General features: G+C 26.6%; 2 protein-coding genes and 1 long non-coding RNA gene across 4 annotated transcripts; 1 reads left to right on the forward strand and 2 right to left on the reverse strand.

The window, feature by feature from the left end:
• Positions 1-301: 301 nt before the first annotated feature.
• Positions 302-15,067, reverse strand: LOC123258661 (LIM/homeobox protein Awh-like). Of its 2 annotated transcripts, XM_044718809.1 has the most exons (5): positions 14,902-15,067; positions 14,248-14,689; positions 13,828-14,138; positions 1,984-2,438; positions 302-930 (listed from the first exon to the last, which is right to left on the reverse strand). In XM_044718809.1, the coding sequence occupies exons 2-5, from the start codon at positions 14,266-14,268 to the stop codon at positions 734-736; spliced, it is 984 nt and encodes a 327-aa protein (XP_044574744.1). In that variant the 5' UTR covers positions 14,269-14,689; positions 14,902-15,067; the 3' UTR covers positions 302-733. The 2 variants fall into 2 exon arrangements, with proteins under 2 accessions (XP_044574744.1, XP_044574746.1); XM_044718811.1 differs by lacking the exon at positions 14,902-15,067 and having other exon boundaries at positions 14,248-14,711.
• Positions 15,068-15,233: 166 nt separating this feature from the next.
• LOC123258663 lies at positions 15,234-15,500 on the reverse strand. Its single transcript, XR_006508113.1, has 2 exons — positions 15,420-15,500; positions 15,234-15,302 (listed from the first exon to the last, which is right to left on the reverse strand). It is a non-coding gene; the product is annotated as an uncharacterized LOC123258663 (long non-coding RNA).
• A 946-nt stretch (positions 15,501-16,446) lies between these two features.
• On the forward strand, positions 16,447-19,231 carry LOC123258662 (transcription initiation factor TFIID subunit 3-like). Its single transcript, XM_044718812.1, has 2 exons — positions 16,447-16,740; positions 17,557-19,231. Exon 2 carries the CDS (start codon positions 17,565-17,567, stop codon positions 19,116-19,118), a length of 1,554 nt encoding a protein of 517 aa, XP_044574747.1. The 5' UTR covers positions 16,447-16,740; positions 17,557-17,564; the 3' UTR covers positions 19,119-19,231.

Below are 19,231 nucleotides of genomic sequence, written 5' to 3' on the forward strand. Positions count from 1 at the left end.
TTATTCGAGTTTATTAGTAATTGTAAATATTGTAAACTAATTATCTAAATATACGTAAATTGCACGAAAAAATGTTTTTTTTCTTTACATCCAATAATAATTAATTTATAATAAACTATTTTTTGGTTAATAAGGATTTTTAAATAAAAATTAAACAAATAATGTAACAATAAAATATTTTTTTTTTTTATTAATAAGTATCAATAATTATTATCATGGATCTTATTAATAGTAATTACAATAAGTAATTAAATAAAAAACATTCGTTTTTATACAAATATATGTACAGTGTAAATACTTGAGAATAATATATAAATATAATACACAATGCATCATTATCCACAGCTATTAATAATGCCATAGAATTTATAAAAAACGCAATAATATATTTACAAATATATAATATATGATAGAAGAAAAATAGGCAAAGATATTTTAACGAGAGTAGTTTCGTGAATTTAGATTTTTTTTTTATTTCCCGCAGAGTATTTTTGAGACGTGTGTGTTTGAGTTTTAAAAGAGTTGAAGCTACCTGGCGCGTTCCGAAACAATTGTGCTCTAGAAAGTATTTTGCTGAAGTAGAACCGGACAAGAAATAGTCTCAGCGGGGATTTATTGAGAGAAGTAGAGGTATTTACCGTCTTGAGCTCTGATTTTTACGGATAAATAGTGGTCGGGATCGGATTGAGAATAGGATGGATTGAAATAGAGGGCAACTCGTAAATTATATCCCTTAGTGGAAGAATTGCTGTAAATGGGTAGGCGTTGTTGGGGTCAACGGCGTCAACGGTGTCAAGGGTGTCAGGGGGCTGTCGGGACTCTCACTGCTGGTGCTGCTACCCTGGTACCCGGTGAAGTAAGTGCCTATGTTGATGCCTCCGGAATAAAGATCACTTGGGTGGTGATGTAATACTGGCGACGATTGATGCACTGAAAATATTTATTATTTTTATTATTGGATTTTTACTCCTTAAGACTGGTTTTAATACTATTAAATTTTCAGGTAATAGGCTGTCTAGTATAATAAAAACAATTTTTTAATTTATTTATTTGTAATATTTCGCCTGTATTTTCCTCCAGGAAGTGTATAAAAGTGTAAAATAAATGTCTGATAAAATAATATTTATTTTTAAAGACTGGTTTTTAATACTTATTTCGATTTTCAGTTGGTTGGCTATCCAGTCTAATACAACAATTTTTATTTTTTCGTAATATTTTTTAGCCTGTATTTCCCTCCAGGCATATATTAATTACTACAATTTAGCTACAATTCATATTTAAACTTATCATTAAAGATAAATTTGACTGAAAAAATATTTAGGGGCGTCCGAATTATTTTTTCAGTCAAATTTATTATTATTATTATTATTATTATTACTTTTTCAATTTAGAGTTTATTGGCTATCCAGTCTAATACAACAATTTTTATTTATTCGTAATAATTTTTTTTTAGTTACGGAGTAGTAGTTACGGACAGTGTTTTGGATAGCTTAACAGTTAGAGCCTTTGTCACGTAACCAAAAGATCCAGGTTCGAGTCCTGGTCTGGGCCGTCCGATTTATTTTTTCAGTCAAATTTATCTTTAATAACAAATTTAGATATGAAATGTGGCTAAATTGTATATTCCTGGAGGGAAATACAGGCTAAAAAATATTACGAATAAATAAAAATTGTTATATTAGATTGGATAGCCAATAAACTTAAAATTGAAAAAGTATTAAAAAAAAACCAGTCTTTGGAAATAAATACTAAAAAATATTATTATTATTATTATTATTATACCGGATGATATGAAAAATGAAGATAGACTTCCATATACTTTAAAAGACAATTAAAAGAATATGGAAAAAATTTATTCTAATGATATACTTCATTATTGTGTTTGAAAAATTTTAATTGATGATGTATTTTATAATTATTTTCTAAATAAAGATTAATATTATTATTATTATTATTATTTAAATAAATAAAAAATAAATTTACTTTGTGTTTTGACTTTCCCGCTGTATTTTTTCTGCCTAGCTCTAGAATTTTGAAACCAAACTTGTGTAACTCTTTTACTGAGCCCAGTAACGTGAGCGATTCTTTCAAGATCCTGGCCATCAGGATTACTATCAAGCTGAAAATTAGCCTGAAGAATAGAAAGCTGTTCTTCTGTAAATGTCGTTCTCACTCGTTTAGTTTTGCTGCCTTTTCCGCCGTTTTCCGAATCACAGTCTTCCGAAGACGAGGTATTGTTTCCCTCTACTATGTCCAGATAATGGGACTTACAGAGTAGCCGCATATCCAACAGCGCAAATTGTTCTCCAGTGGAAAGTTGCCTGGAACAAGCGTCGCACGCGAAACAAGCCAAATGATAAACTTGTTCTTTCGCACGGCGTATCCAATCTCCAGCTCCAACACTTCGGTCACATTTGCCGCATTTTATTCCAAACGTCCTAGAACAAAAAAAATATACAAATGATAATTATTATTTTTTTTAAAAAGTTTATTGATTCCTTTCGACACTAAATGCAACATTTGATTTATTGGTATTTTTATTTTCATATATATATTTATTCGAAAGTTAATTACTGCTCCAGCAGAATGAATTTCTTAATTAGGACCGTTAATTAGCGAATTTTTAAATATTTACACATCAATATTCATACGAATATTCTAAACTGACCAAGAAGACTATCTTGCAATATTTTTCGAGTAAAATTTATATTTTTATTGAACTTATTTATTTTAATTACTCAGGTAATTAATAATTAATAAATAATAATTTAGAGTAAAACTAAAATTGTGTCAATTTTTAATATTAAATTTTGCATTGCTTAAATTTATTTAAAGCCCCAATAAATTAAGCAATGACATTCCAAATTAACGTGCCGATTTTTAAACAGAATAAATAGTAATATATTAATATATGTGCATAAAGATTTTTTATGATAAATGTATGGAAAAATATGCTAAATTAATCCACGAGTTGGTTTCTTTTTCTATTAAAATGTTAAGTCATCTTCATCTATAATCTTCTTTGTCTATTTATTGTTATAATTATTTCATTAAAAATATTTCAACAAAATAGATTTAACCAAAAAAAAAAAAAATTTTTTTTTTAAATATTAATTAAAAAATATCATTTCTTCCCAAATAATATATAAAAATTAAGTTTACATTCTTTTTTTCTAAAAAGTATTTTATCTGCAAAGATAAATTTATACATACGGATATAAAATATATGCCAAAGAAGAAAAGAAGAAATTAAAAAAGTGTAAGATATGTTCATAAAACTAGCAAATATATATAATTATTTCATTAATGTGTTTAGGGTTAAAATAAAATATTAGTGTATTGGGCAATTAACATAAAAAGCTGGACAGGCAGAAAAAATCTTTTTAAAAAATTGGTTTGTTACCAAAGACTAATACCTAATATTTTAATAATAATATTAAGTGGAATTGTATCTATAGCTTGTAAGGAAAAATGTTTATAATATTTAAAAAATATTTAAAAATAACTTAAATGTTAATGCTTTGTAAAACACATAAATGTGATTCAAATAAAACTCTTATCTATAATTATTTCATTAAAAATGTTTAAACAAAATAAAATTAACCAAAAAAAAATAATTGTCTTTAAATATCAACTAAAAAATATTTTTTCTTCCCAAATAATATATAAGAATTAAGTTTACATTCATTTCAAAAAGTATTTTATCTGCAAAAATGAATTTATACTTATGGATATAAAATATATGCCAAAGAAGAAAAGAAGAAATAAAAATATGTTAAGGTATGTTTATAAAACTAGCAAATATATATAATTATTTCATTAAAAATATTTAAACAAAATAAAATTAACCAAAAAAAAAATAATTATCTTTAAATATCAATTAAAAAATATTATTTCTTCCCAAATAATATATATATATATAAATTAAGCTGACATTCATTTTTAAAAAGTATTTCATTTGCAGTGATGGAATTTATAAATACAGATTAAAATATATGCCAAAGAAGAAAAGAAGAAATAAAAAAAATTTAAGGTATGTTCATAATACTATCAAATAAATATAATTATTTCATTAAAAATATTTAAACAAAATAAAATTAACCAAAAAAAATTATCTTTAAATATCAATTAAAAAATATCATTTCTTCCCAAATAATATATATATAAATTAAGCTTACATTCAGTTTTAAAAAGTATTTCATTTGCAGTGATGGAATTTATAAATACAGATTAAAATATATGCCAAAGAAGAAAAGAAGGAATAAAAAAAATTTAAGGTATGTTCATAATACTAGCAAATAAATATAATTATTTCATTAAAAATATTTAAACAAAATAAAATTAACCAAAAAAAATTATCTTTAAATATCAATTAAAAAATATCATTTCTTCCCAAATAATATATATAGATTTACATGCATATCTAAAAAGTATTTTATCTGCAAAGATGAATTTATACATACGGATATAAAATATATGACAAAGAAGAAAAGAAGAAATAAAAAAATTCTAAGGTATGTTCATAATACTAGTAAATATATATATGTATATATATATATATATATATGTATATATATATATATATATATATATATATATATATATATGCTATATATATATATATATATATATATATATATATTATTGGCACCGCCTAAGGGGTATCTATATAAATCTTCAAGGGCTGTACAGCAGCTACTATATACCGCCCCGCCCTAATTTATTCATTTGTTCTTCCATGGGTCGGTCCTATAAGTCACTCGGGGATTAAGTTAAGCAACCACATATACATACATACATTAATATCTTAACATATATGTCTTGCATATACAAACTCAAGGAATTATCGTTTGGATTTTTAAAACAACTCTTTATCGATTCAATCCAGCTTGTTAATATTTCTGCTTTTTATTTTATCAATTCAAGTAAAATTTTGATAAATATAGATTTTTTTTATTAAAAATTTTAGAATATAATTTAATAGTGAGGTCTCACGGTGAAGAGATACTTGTAGGTGAATATGTATGTGTAAGATCAAAAGGGGATCACAGCTGGCCGCACGACCCTTACGAGGCAAATTCTTCTCTTGCTCTTTATTTCTCCATGAAGTATCTTTTTTATCCTGACACTCCAAGTCCCGATTGAACATCAAGCATAACATAACATAACATAACAGGGAACACTTATATCAATACATATGTGTAAGTATTATATATACTTATGTACATTACATGGACGTACAAGTGAAAGAGATAGCAGTCAAAAAGTGGAGGATGAGGAGGAGAAGTAAAGCTAGAATGACTTATCCATGACTCTTGTAATTCGGCACCCACATATGTAGAAAAAATAAGTATGTAAGAGTTCAGTAGACGGTATGGCTACGAATACGACTTTAGAGACATAAAAGGATTGATATTATTCGGTGTGAGCTCTTTTTTTATTCTCATGATTCCCATGCAATTATTGTTGTATAGTATCTCTTAGGCAGTTTCTCTTGTATTGACAGACAAGTCAGATTCGTGTTTTAGCTTTCTTTGGAGCTGCTTCGATGTTCAACGTAGGGAACATCAGATATGAAAGGCATATCATATCACTTTATCTATTCTGCTTGGAGTTTATTTTAATCAATCTTGTGGAACTGTTGTTATGTGGCTTATTGCAATATTAGCCGCTATTAAATTTTTCATTTCTTCATTCAGATTATCTCTAAAAATTAATCATCAAAGTTGCTAACCCGTCGACTTTATTAATTCTATTAAAATAATTACTCTCTGTAATTTCTTCGCTTTGACTATTGATAAAGAAAATTTTTCACGCATTTTGGTGTTGCAGTTTCATAAAATTCTTCTAAATTAATGAAAAACGCTTGGACAATCGAGATATTATTTATAAATCTATTAATTCCATTTATTTTAGTGTAATTTTATAAACAATTTGTAACGGGTGTTTTATGCCTGTTCATTGGCCCCTTAATTAATTTAATAAAATAAAACAAAACCTAGCAAAAATGATTCTAAATTAACAAGGGCGCCACCAGGATTTTGTATCTCGGTTCCTGGAACCGGAAACCAGAGCTGAGCTTATAATCTACAGGGAGAGAGAATGGAGGAAGGTGATCTGAAAGAAATAAATTTTTATTTAACAATATATCGATATTTATTAACCATATAAAATAACAAATGGTGATCACTCACGCACTCACACTACAATTAACAACTTAAGACTACAGCCTAACTAACGGCTGAGCAGAACTTCTTAGATAACAGTGAAGAACTCCGCAAAGAGACTAATCGTATGCGAAGGAACGCTGTTAACACTCACGAACACATAACCCACACTTCTTCACACACATAACCCACGTGTCTTCACACACACTGACTCTACTTAACTTTTATTTTTGACTTATAAAATTAAACTCCAAAAATTACAACATTAATTTTTACTAAAATTTTCAGTCATTAGCTCGCAAATAAATCGTAAACCATTTTCACAACTAATAATTTAATTCTCAAAAAAGTCTACACTAAAAACCGATGCTTGAATTTATTCCAAATTATCCATGAGTTTAATACTCAACATTAAATAAATTTATAGGAAAAATATCGACGCATAAATTTTAATCCAATTTCAACTCGTAAATTTTATTTCTTAAATTTTGAATAAATTCTTAAGAATATTTCTTTATAAAATTCTAACTACTTTTCTGGGACTTAATCCACGCCGTTAAATATTTTATAAATAATTCCAATAAAGTAATAATCCACAGATTCGGTAGAATCTGGCGCCAAGTTCCGTTCAAATCTGCTGTAAACGGAGCGCCAGACTACCGACTATTTTTACTGTAAGCAGAACGGTATTTTGAGGTTGCAAAATTTTATTTAATTCTACGGTACTTTTTTTTCTTAAATTGTATATTATAACAGTAATTCATACTTTATTTGACTGTTATTAATTAATTATATTCACTTATAACAATTAATCTAATTGAAATTATTAAATTTAATCAGCACAAACTATAGCAACGCAAAAATTTCGATCCTGACTTTTTTTCAATGGGCAAAGTGATCTGCCACAGACTAAATAATTCGAGAATGCATAGTAATCTTTCATTAGATGGAAAATTACAGTTAAAAAAAGATATTTCACAGCTTGCATCTACACCCGCCAGGGTGCGCTGGAATTATTTTTACATAAACTGTAGTTTCAAGGGGATAGTTTGCTATAAAAAATGCAACCAACGCGAGATTTAAGTTGGTACCAATTGTAAATTTTTATTATAATTACAAAAAATACTAAAATCCGAACAAAAACAGTTTCACTGTAAAAAATCGCGCCAAGTCCCCGTTCATAAGACTATTAAGAAAAAAAATTTGTTTTTTTCTTTACAAAAATATATAAAATAAAAAAATTAAAAAATCCAAGTAACCGATATGATTGTTTATGATTTTCGGAAATTAAAAAAAATTGTGTTATAAATTTAAAAATTAAGAAAAAAATTTTGGAACGTACTTGGTGTGCGTCATTGTGTATTTAAATTTTTTTAAAGTCCTAGTAAATAGATTTTACGAATTTCATTAAAAGTAAAATATTTTGCAACCGCGCACACTAAATACGTTCCAAATTTTTTTTTTAATTTTTAAATTTGTAACAAAATTTTTTTTAATTTCCGAAAATCATAAACAATCATATCGGTTACTTGGATTTTTTAATTTTTTTATTTTATATATTTTTGTAAAGAAAAAAACAAATTTTTTTTTCTTAATAGTCTTATGAACGTGGACTTGGCGCGATTTTTTACAATGAAACTGTTTTTGTTCGGTTTTAATTTTCAATAGTTCAATATATAAAATGACCACGTGGAATTTTTCGATTTATAAATAATTAATAAAACAATTTATCTCAATGTAAAATAAATTCACGAGAAATTATCCACGGGTATCCAATCTTAATTGCGTCGAAGTTCAGTAGCCAATTCTCAATAAATTATATTAAATAGATAATACTTTCTTGTAACAAATAATATTAAATAATAATAATTCAATTGTTCTTACTAATAAATTATCCCGTGAAATAATTGCCAGGAATTTGCACGCTCAGAATGGACGCCGGCATTCGTTAGTGCGTAGTTATCTTTGACCTCGGGTATACGAGCGGCGCTTGCTCGATCGTGAGCTACCGATTGGAATTATTCTCGGTGTTCAGAAATTAATATAATAATTTAATAATAAAAATGAATTTATTTAAGCCAATCTAGGATGTTAATAATTATTAACCGGCCGAATCAATAATTTAATTTCTCACGACTCCTAAACCCAAGAGGTCTAGAACATTCCTCGGGTATAAAATCCCCCAAGAGGAATGCTCACAAAGCTAACGAATCAAATCAATTAAAATAATTAATTATTATTGAGCAAATTATTATAAACAATTGAATTATCAAAATTTAATTAATAATGAGAAGTAGTAAAATTGATGAGCCGGGTATACGACCCCCTTGGCTCATCAAAAATATGAAAGCCTCAATACCTGGTTAAATATGTGCTGAGGAAACTCTTTGTTCAAAACTGGCTTCCTTCTTGAATTTTTTGGCTGCTGATGTTGTTGAACTGAGCACTGCACTACTTCTAACTCAATGCAGCTACGCGATCAGCCAAGAAACCTCAGACTTACCCCCACTTAACGCTAATGGGTCCCGAAGACCGAGACGCGCCAGTGCTGCGTCGAATAATTATCATGCGTGATCGGTTTTACCGATACAGGGTAAATTACCCTGTTACAAATTTATTAAAATTAGCAATCTGCAGTCACAAAATTTTCCTTACTCTCTCAATTATTTAAATCATAAATAACTATCGCTGTTCGGTCTCAATTCAATTTGATTAATTTTTACTTTTTTCAATAATTTCTTACACATACAATTAATAATTAACATAGTTCATTTACTAACTTCCTGGGTTTTTTCTATTCATTGCCATCTTTATCTGAAGGACCCAGACAGCTATAAATTTGGTTACTTTTTAAATACTCAAAATAATTTCTAGTTTTAACAGCTGTATTTCGATTTATTATTTACTGTCCGTGTAGGTTTTTCCCATCTATTGTAGTTTGTATACCTTAACCAAGACATTCTATCTTTGAAAATTTTAAGTATTTTGAAAACAATCCTTATTTTTCAGCATACAGACTAAAATGCTTTACATTATTTATAACTTAATCCTAATATTACAACTGAAGCCTCACACTTATATTTACGTTTTGTTACCTCATTTTTTACGCTAGTTTTTATATTGACAATACCCACATTTCTCTAATTACAATATTTTCCCAAGTTTTGGCTTAGACGCCAGCATGTCAGCAACCTATCATAAATCATTAGTCCCTTCAAGTCCTTACCTAAGGTCAGTATCTCATACCCTATCTTGCGCCTAAAGTTGACAATATACATCCGCCTTCCATTCCTCTAATTAGCCAATAGTAGTTTCCGTACTTTTCCACCAATAATAATGCTTACTTTCCTTTTCCTTATTTTTGCTTGACCAATTTACGCCCTAATCTAAGTTGTAATGTTATACTAAGATTTTTGTATAAGTTAATTGATTCTAAGATCTTTTATTTTACACACACAAATTTTTGTAACTGTCTACGCAGAATAAAACAGCATAACTAAATACAGTTCGTTTTTATTCGTGCATGCTAACAGTCTTCTCTAATTTCATAGTTTTACTTTAAAACTAAGCTATAATAAAATAATCGTAGCTCAAAACAATCGCTGAAAAAATATCAAACCCAATTTACGATAAAGATATACCCGCTACTAAATTTTTCTTAGTCTCGTAAATATATAAATTAATTTTTAACATACAATCGCATTCATGAGTACAAAATAAAATAAATAAATAAACAAATTTTGTTTATCACGAAATTCGAATCTATTTAAAACTACTTCAAAAACTAATCATAATAAATAAGTTATTTGAGGAGCTGATTTTCAAAAGGGTATCTTTTCATAATTTAGAAGACCAGTTTTCTGAACTTTTAAATATTAATTACTTCGAGAATTATAAAGATTTATAATTGAAAATTGAGTTTCAGCTTCATAACCGATAGCACTTTATAGCTAAATTAAAAAAAATTCAATACAAATATTTATAATTGAAGATAACCAGTTTTTTGTATCGATGAATCAAAAATGAAAAGATACCCTTTTGAAACTCAGCTCCTCATTTAAGAAAATCACATGAATTGACAACTCATTGAAAAGATACTAATTCGAGTCTCGACTTTTCTAATGAAACTAAATTTCATTTAAAAAAACTCATTTTATCACATAAATCACCAGAGACAAAATTTTTCTTTTTCTTGTAAATATTTAGACTAGCAACCTGCAGTCACTATGCGACTGCCGAGATTTACGAATTATAAATAAGAAAATTTTGCCTTAATGATTTTTTATATTTATAATCACACTAGACATAGTTTGGGTACTTTTTAAATAAATTTTAAAGATAATAGTGCTATCACAGGATCAATTACAAATAATTTAATGGACAAATGTAACGGAACAAATTTATAGAACCAAAAAACTATTAAAAACTCCTCCAAAAAATTGACATAAAAAATTGACTACTAAAAAATATATAAAACCAAAAGACACTAATTCTTGTCTTGACCTTTTTGATAATACCCAATTAAACTATAAAAATTCCTTTAAAAGTAATAATATGCTCATCAAAATTAATTTTTGACGTATAACCGCATTCACGTGTACAAAAAGAAATAAATAAATGAACAAATTTTGTTTATCGCGATTTTCTAATCTATTTAAAACTACTTCGAAAACTTATTATAATAAATAAACTATTCTAGAAAAGCATATGAAACATTGAAAAGGCACTAATTCAGGTCTCGAACTTTCCAATGATACTAAATTTCATTCAAAAAACTAATTTTATCACATAAATACAAGAGACAAAATTTTCCTTTTCCTCTCAGTTATTTAGATCATTAATCAATTTAAACAAGGACGTGTATTTACTTGTTTTGAGTCCTCTTTAGGTACAATAAAAATTTTTATTAAAAAAATTCAATTGTACCCGGATAATAAAACCAACTGATTAAATTTGATAAGTTCACACTTTCTAATCGTTTAAGTACAATAATATGGATGTACTTAGAGAAAAATGCATGTGACTTGTGGGTCAAAAAAGATCACTCGTGTGCATCATCATTAAAGATAATACAAATCACATCAGATGTATATTGAGCAGAGGAGCCTTTGATGTGTAATATAATACCAATAAGCTATCACAGCATGTGAGGTCCCAGCGGCAGAGTGTCAGAACACGATTGGTGTTCGAAAGATCATTAATTACATCATAGAAATACTCCATCACATCTACATAATATTTATGTCAATGAAAAAAAATATCCTCGATTTCTCCAATATTAAATATATGTGCCTCCAACTAAATTTAATTCCACATTCTTTTTACATATATATATATATATATATATTTATTGATTGCCCAATTTCTTTTCTTCTTTCTCTGTAAATGTTTTTTATAAATAAAATTTATAAATGTTAAATAATTATTTCTTATAACTGTATCAATTAATTTTTTATCGCCAAAAATTAATTAATTTTTTTTCAAAATTTAATTAAAAAAAAAATTATAAATATTGAATAATTATTTTTATAACTAGACTGGTTAATTTTTTTTTTAATCGCTAAAATTTAATTATTTGTTTTGAAAAACTTAATTTTGAAAATAATTTTTTTTTTCATTATCAATATCAATTAATTTTTTTTTAATCGCCAAAAAATAATTAATTTTTTTTTTTAATTGAATTAAAAAAAAATTTATAAATATTGAATAATTATTTTTATAACTATGCTTATTAATTTTTTTTTAATCGCCAAAATTTAATTATTTTTTATATTTTCACACGATTGTCATTCACTTGACATTAAGAAATCACTTGTAACTCATAAGAAGTATAACTTCATTCAAAAGAGAAAATATATATATGTATATAAAAATAAGTTTTAAAGATATGACTTAAGACTTTTATTTTTTTTTTTTAAAACGCTACCTATTTTTTCGAGATGAATATATAAAAAATAAAAGGTCTGCGGGATATGAAAACTAAAAATGGAAATTTTACTATTTAGCAAGTCACGAGATAGAAAACTAGACGGCCGTATTTCATTGATGTATTATTTAAAACCTTATTTGTTCGTTATAGTTTCGTAAGTTGTGTATTATATTGATATGTGTCAGAGTATCAGTGAAATCCTACTGAGGAGCGATTTATGAACGAGATGATGTATTTATGCGGAGTAGCTTAGTATTAGACTGAGAATATATAGATATAATGTATAAGTTAAATGTCAAACAGGTTTAAAATCTAAACCAAAAGATATCACGAGCATAACAACACTGTCATGCTACTTATTTACAGTGATTTAAGATAAACAAATGATTATTCACGGATTTCGATGCCTGCTGAAGTAGCTGCTGTCTTAAGAGCGGTTGATAGTTGATTTTCAAACGAGTTTTGCTCATGAATAAGATAAAATTTTGAAAAAAACGCTTCGCTCTTCGATAGATAATTAAATTATCCATCGAAGAGCGAAGCGCTTTTTTGGAAAATTTTCATTTATTTATGCATAAAATCCGTTTTAAGATTCCATAAGTTGTACAAGTATGACAGAGATACTCTCGTTTGTCCAATAGAGAGCAAGAGAGAGAAAAAATATAAACCCTTCTTAAGTCTGCTTAAATTAAACCTCTATTCGCTGTTAAGTTATTTATACACCCGTACCGGGTATATAGTGGCTAAACGTCATGTCAGAAGCTATTTTATTAGATATAGGTCATGGTTCTTTAATATCTAATAAATATACATGCTGATTTTATCTCTTCATTATTGTAATTATGGATAACTTATGCTCTTGTTTGTACCGCGTAACAAATTCAATCCCAATATAGTGAAAAAATTTTTTTTTAGCGAAGAACTCCTTCACTACAAGGCATTGTGTAATCTAAATTCTTCAGTACGGATTTTTGAATTTTTTTTTTTTACTCTAGCAAAAAATTTTACATTATTTTTACTTCAGTACAATTAGTTGTAAAAACATTATTAGTAATAATCTACTGCTTGATGAAATTTATAATATAAAACTCCAAGTCTATTCATGTGATTAAAATTAAAAAATAATTATTAATAATATTGACATTTTTGGAGGACCAGCAGATAAGATAAAAAGTGAAGCAAAAAGGGTGATTCTAAAATAAAATTCCAGGTGTACAAATAGTGATTATAAATTATAAATTATCAATAATTAAAAAATTTTTTTTTGTTTTTCTCTTCGCTCAAATCTAATATAATAAAAGATAATAAAAATAATATTTATTTAATATAATAAAATTGTTTTCTTGTAAATTACTGACAGGTCCTCCAATGAAGAAAATTTGTATTTTTTTCAAGGAGATAGAACGACGAAAGGATACAGAAGAATAATATCTGAAAGATACAGATAAAATACCCAAAAGAGAGACAACTAAAGAAGACGTATAAACTAAAAATGACTTATAAATGTTTAGTTAATTATAAAAAATAAATTCTATGAATGTATATATATATATATATATATATATATATATATATATATATATATATATATATATATATATTTATATATTTACATGTTAAAATGTTTTTCTTTAAAAATTTATTAAATTTAAGAGAAAAATTTAAAGAATTTTGTTAACAACAAACTGTACAACTGGTACTAATAAATAAGAAATATACCAATATACTTACAAATAATCATGCCGGCAGTAAAATTTCATCCCTCTAAGAAAGCATGACTGTTGATCGTTAAGTGATCGAGCACAAATACAACATCTAAGACATTTAGAATGCCAACTTCTACCCCCAACACAAAGCACTGTTCGTTCATTAATACTTTCACCACATCCACCACAGTTCATGTCAATACTCTCATTATCTAATGATTCTCCAGTACTATTAAAATTATTATTATTATTGTTATTTATTAGTTCCTTTTTTACACTTGATATACTACTAGGGCTGATCGAGTCCAAAGATCTTTCGTCATTCTGAATTTCCATCTAAAAAATAAAATAATTAATTTATAATTATTTATTTAACAATTTTTAAATAAACAAAAATTTTTACCAGTTAATTAATCATTAAAAGAAAGTAATAAGTTAATTTTACCTTCATTTTAACGTCAAACATTTTCAAGCACTTTTTACTGTAAATTTATTTCCGTTTCAATGGGATCTCCGAATAAATAAATTAATTTATAATTATTGAATCACTGCACTTAGTTAATAAATTAAAAAACTTACACACACTCAATAAAATAAATTAAATTAGATTAAAAAAAAATAAATAGTCGACGTAAAAAGTTTAGACGAAAGCTAAAAAATATCGGATCGTGTCAAAGGATCTCTTCAGTATCGTGGTTGAGGAAAGACTGGCATCCTCGAATCTCTCCTACTACCAGGAGTTTGTTTCGGTGTGACTAGCACGTGCAGCAATGAAACAGTATGTGCATTTCGAATCTAGCGAGAGGGGGTAATTCTAAGTAAAGGGAAATGGAATGGAAGGACTAGTCACAATATAAATTTCTACATAATTTAGTCTTCAGGATCAACTTCAAAAGATTTTTAATAAAATAAATAACAGAGTCTTGAAAATAATATTGTAATTAAATATTAATTCTATTAAAATTTAATTTTTTATATTTTATATTTTATAGCCCAATTTTTTCTTCATTTAAGAAGAAATAAATAAAAAAAAAAAAATAAATAAAATATTGCAAAATAATCTTTTTTTTTTTTTTGTAATAATTATTGCAAAAATCACCTTTATTTTTTTGACTCATCTTCGGTTTGTCGCTAAGGTGAAAAAATAGGGGACTTAAACTCCGCCTATCATCACGCCCATTTAGATTCCACTCACTCTCACAATCTTATATTTTATTTCTTCTTTTTGTTATTGCGATTTATACACATGATTTTTTTACTTGAATTGAAGTTTTAAAATATTTTTTACTCCACTTGAGAAAAAAAAAATAATTATTATTTTGATACAAAAAATTAAAATGTATTTCTTCTTGATAATTTTAGTGAATTAATTAATTTGTTGATGATTATTTAATAACTATTTTTTGGAGTACTAACCAAGTTTTTTTTTTGTAATTAAATTTTATTAGTCGGCGATTAGATTGTTCGCTGGTTTCGGGCCTCGTTGTACAGGTGATCCAGCTGTAAAAGCATAAAAAAAAATTATGAATATGAAGATGAGTTTTAAAATGTAGATTGAATCGAATGTTAAAATTGACAATAGAACAGCTTAATGTTTAACTGAGTATGATTTATTACCGCGAATTCTTACTGTGATATCTTAAGATGATTAATAATTTTGGTTTTTGCTTTAATCATTTTATTTAGATTATGTAACTACCCAGTAAAACCTTTTTTTTTGCGAGAATTAAAATATTCATAAGTTAAAATACAGTTATTAGTGATTTCTTAATTAAAGTCTTAAATTATTTGCATATTTAAAAATAAATTTTTATTAGAAAATAATTACCTTTGATTAAAAAAGTTTTTTTTTTCATTTAAAAATTCGTGATACTGAAGTTAGCTGACAGCTGTCAATTTTTAATTTTTATAAGTCAATTACAATTAAAAAAATGCTTCTAAAAATTTCTACTAATAATTTTTTTTTTTTCAATTTTCACACATGGAATTTAAAAAAAAATTTTTTTTAAATAATTTTATTGCTATAAAATTAAAAAATATGTATACTGTTAACTTAAGTGCAACAAAATTCACATGATATTAAAGTTAGCTGTCACTTGACCATTTTTTAATTTTATATAACAAAAAAATTTGTTCCGAAAAATTATTTTTAAAAAATTGCATTTTTATTTTATTAAAATTTCTAAATGTCCATTTTTTTACTCAGAAATTTATTTATTAGAAAAATGATTAAAATTATTAAATATCTGCTAAATTAATTTTCATAAAATTCACTGATTAATTCTCAATGAAGTGAAGTTATCAGACATCTATCACTTTCACAATTTCACAACAAATAAATTATTACCAAGAAAACAATGATAAAAAAATTACAACAATAATTTTTTAACATGTCAACAAGTAGAATTTTTCACAAAAATTTTTTTTATAATAATTATTAATTAATTTGTTTTTTAAATCCTAGAACGTCAGCTGACTTCAGTATATCAAAAATTCCAACTCGTTTAGTTACTTCAAATTTAAAAAACATAACCTAGAAATTAAATTTCTAGTTCATAATTATGTTGATAGAGGGACTATCGGTGCAAGGAATAAAATAAAAATTTGAGACTTCTATTCTTTCACTCACATATTTTTCATCTATATATATATTATGTTACATACATTTATTTTTATCAGTGATACTTAGATTTCAACGCTCTGAGTAGTTTTATCGAATGTTGGTGCCGTCAGTAAATATATTTAATATTATTAATAAACACTTTTAACAATTAAAAATAAAAAAAAGATCAATGAAATTTTTAACAAAACTCAACAAATTAGAATAATAAGCGCAGTTACATAAAGTTCAAGTGAAGAGTAAAATGATGATGTAGAAATTGAAGCAGAGTTTTATAACCTATATTCAAACGACAATTTAATCACGTAGCAAATTTTGGTAAGATAATTAATAATTTAATATGATTCTGAAATCAGCCCACTTGACTATTTTTTAAATTTTATTTAAAAAAAATCAATCAGCTCAATAGAATTATTTGAAAAAAATTGAATTTATAATTTTTTTATGAAATTCTTCTACTTGTAAAACTTTTTCATAAATTTTTGTTATTTATTCTTAAAAAATAATCTAAAGTCTGTCAATTTCAGATTTATACTAATTAAATTACTATTTTTTATAACATTAAAGTTAGCAGTCTTGACCATTTTTTAATTTTTTTTAACAAAAAAATTTGTTTTAAAAAATTGCATTTTTAAGTGTTTAAAATTTCTACATGTCAATTTTTTGCCATAATTTATTTGTTAAAAAAATTATTAAATATCTGCACTGAAAAAAAAAATTTTTTCATCTAGAATACTAAATTTTTTACTCGAGTTTTTTTTATTTAAAAAAACTGGTTTTCTTAACCTTAAAATACCACGTTTTATTATAAGGCTAGTTTTTTGATAGTCAGAAAACTTTATTCTGATAGTTAAAAAACTTTCGTAAGTATTCTAATCATAAGAATACCATAAAGAAAAATTTCCTAGGTAGAAAAAAACTTTTTTTTTCAGTGTGCTAAATTAATTTTCAGTTTTTCATGTCATTAAATTTAGCAATCGACCATTTTTTATTTTGTTTTAAAAAATTGCATTTTTAATTTTTTTTAATTTCTATGTCAATTTTTTTTTGTCATAATTTATTTGTTAAAAAAATTACTAAACATATTAAATATCTACTAAATAAATTTTCATCTATTTAAAAAAAAAAAAATAGATAAAAAAATGGCTGAATATTCAAGAGAAGTATTAAAACTTATCGTCGCCCAAATATGCCAAGCTGTCGGTTGGCAATCAGTGCATACATCTCCCCTGGAAATAATGGTCGATTTACTGGATGAGTACTTGCGCCAAATGGGCCAGATTTCTCACAATCACGCAGAAATACTTGGACGTATAGACATTGACCTACAAGACGTGGGTCTAATTTTCCAGAACATGAACGTTGAGCTTGATCAGCTGGCAGAGTACGTAAAAAACGCCGGATCAGTTCCTTGCGTGATCCAAGTTCCCAAGTACCCGATTCCTCGCAAGGATCATTTTAATTTCATGGATCCTGAATTTTATAAGCGCCCAATGTACCCCAACTTCAAGGAATTGTCCGATGAGGAAAAAGAAATATTTGAAGCTAAGAATATAAAGATAAATATAAATAACAATCAACGCGACGTAATTAAGCGACCTGGAGATTCTCTGTTTGGAGGTTTAGCTTCGGGTAAACGGAGCAAACCGAGCAGCTCTAAATTAATGAGAAAGGTCCATAGTGTCGTGATGACAACTTCGGGTTTTTTGGCACCGGTTTGCGAAGGTAAGTTACCGGAATCATGGACTTCGGCAAAAAATCATGGAGAGTTTTATGAAGAGCCTGAGATTAGTATTATTAATGAGTACAAAAATGAAAATTTAGAGTTACCTGTAAGAGAATCTACAAATTTAATTATTAATACAGAAATTCCTGAGATTAAAATATCTAAAGTTGAATCATTAGCAAATTTACCACAAGAGCGAGAAAAATGGAATGTAAATTCAGTAATTACTCCAAATTTATTTCCAGAAAATCAATTGAGCTTAAAAAATAATCAAATTACTGACAAAAATGATAAATTGAAAAAATTTAAAGAAAAAAACAAAAAACACAGAAATAATAATAATAATAAGAAAAAAATAAAAGACGATGATGTAATAATTGTTTATCCTCTTGATACACCTGTACGTCAGTCTTTAGAAAAAAAACCAATTAAAGATAGGAATATAAAACTTTCGTCAAATACTTATTCTCCAATTTTAGCCTCTGGGAATTCTAAAATTTCTAATGAAGAAAAGAAGAAATATAAAGCAGGTACAAAAATAAATTCAGCGAAATCTTCTGAGGATCTAGTTGAGAAAGTAACACTTAAATTTCCTGAAGAAATTGACGATGCTGAATCTGACTTGGTAATACTTCCTTCGCTGGTAGTGAAGAGAAAAATAAAGCAGAAGAAAATTTTGAAGAATGTTAAAAAAAGAAGGAAACAGCTGAGGGGAGAAGTTCCGGTTGTTGCTCCTAAATATGGCCTAGACGGTGAACGAATTTGGATTTGCCCTCCTTGCGGTAGGGAAGACGACGGAACTCCGATGATTGGTTGCGATGATTGCGATATTTGGTACCACTGGGTCTGCATTGGGATGCGGGTACCGCCGCCTGATGAGGTCAATTGGTACTGCAAACCGTGTCTAGCCAAAAAACGCAAAGAAGGTACTGGTGACAGCAAGAAGAAATCGCAAGGGGTTATTTTATAAGCTGAATTTTGTTATTGGTGAACGTAGTTGAGTTTTCTTTTCGAAATAAGAATTTTTTGTGAGACTGTTAAGTTTTTGTAATGAAAATTGCGACTTGCAATTTTTTTTAGAAA

Source organism: Cotesia glomerata, linkage group LG2 (assembly GCF_020080835.1).
Source record: "Cotesia glomerata isolate CgM1 linkage group LG2, MPM_Cglom_v2.3, whole genome shotgun sequence".
In the NCBI taxonomy this organism is placed as follows: Eukaryota; Metazoa; Arthropoda; class Insecta; order Hymenoptera; family Braconidae; genus Cotesia; species Cotesia glomerata.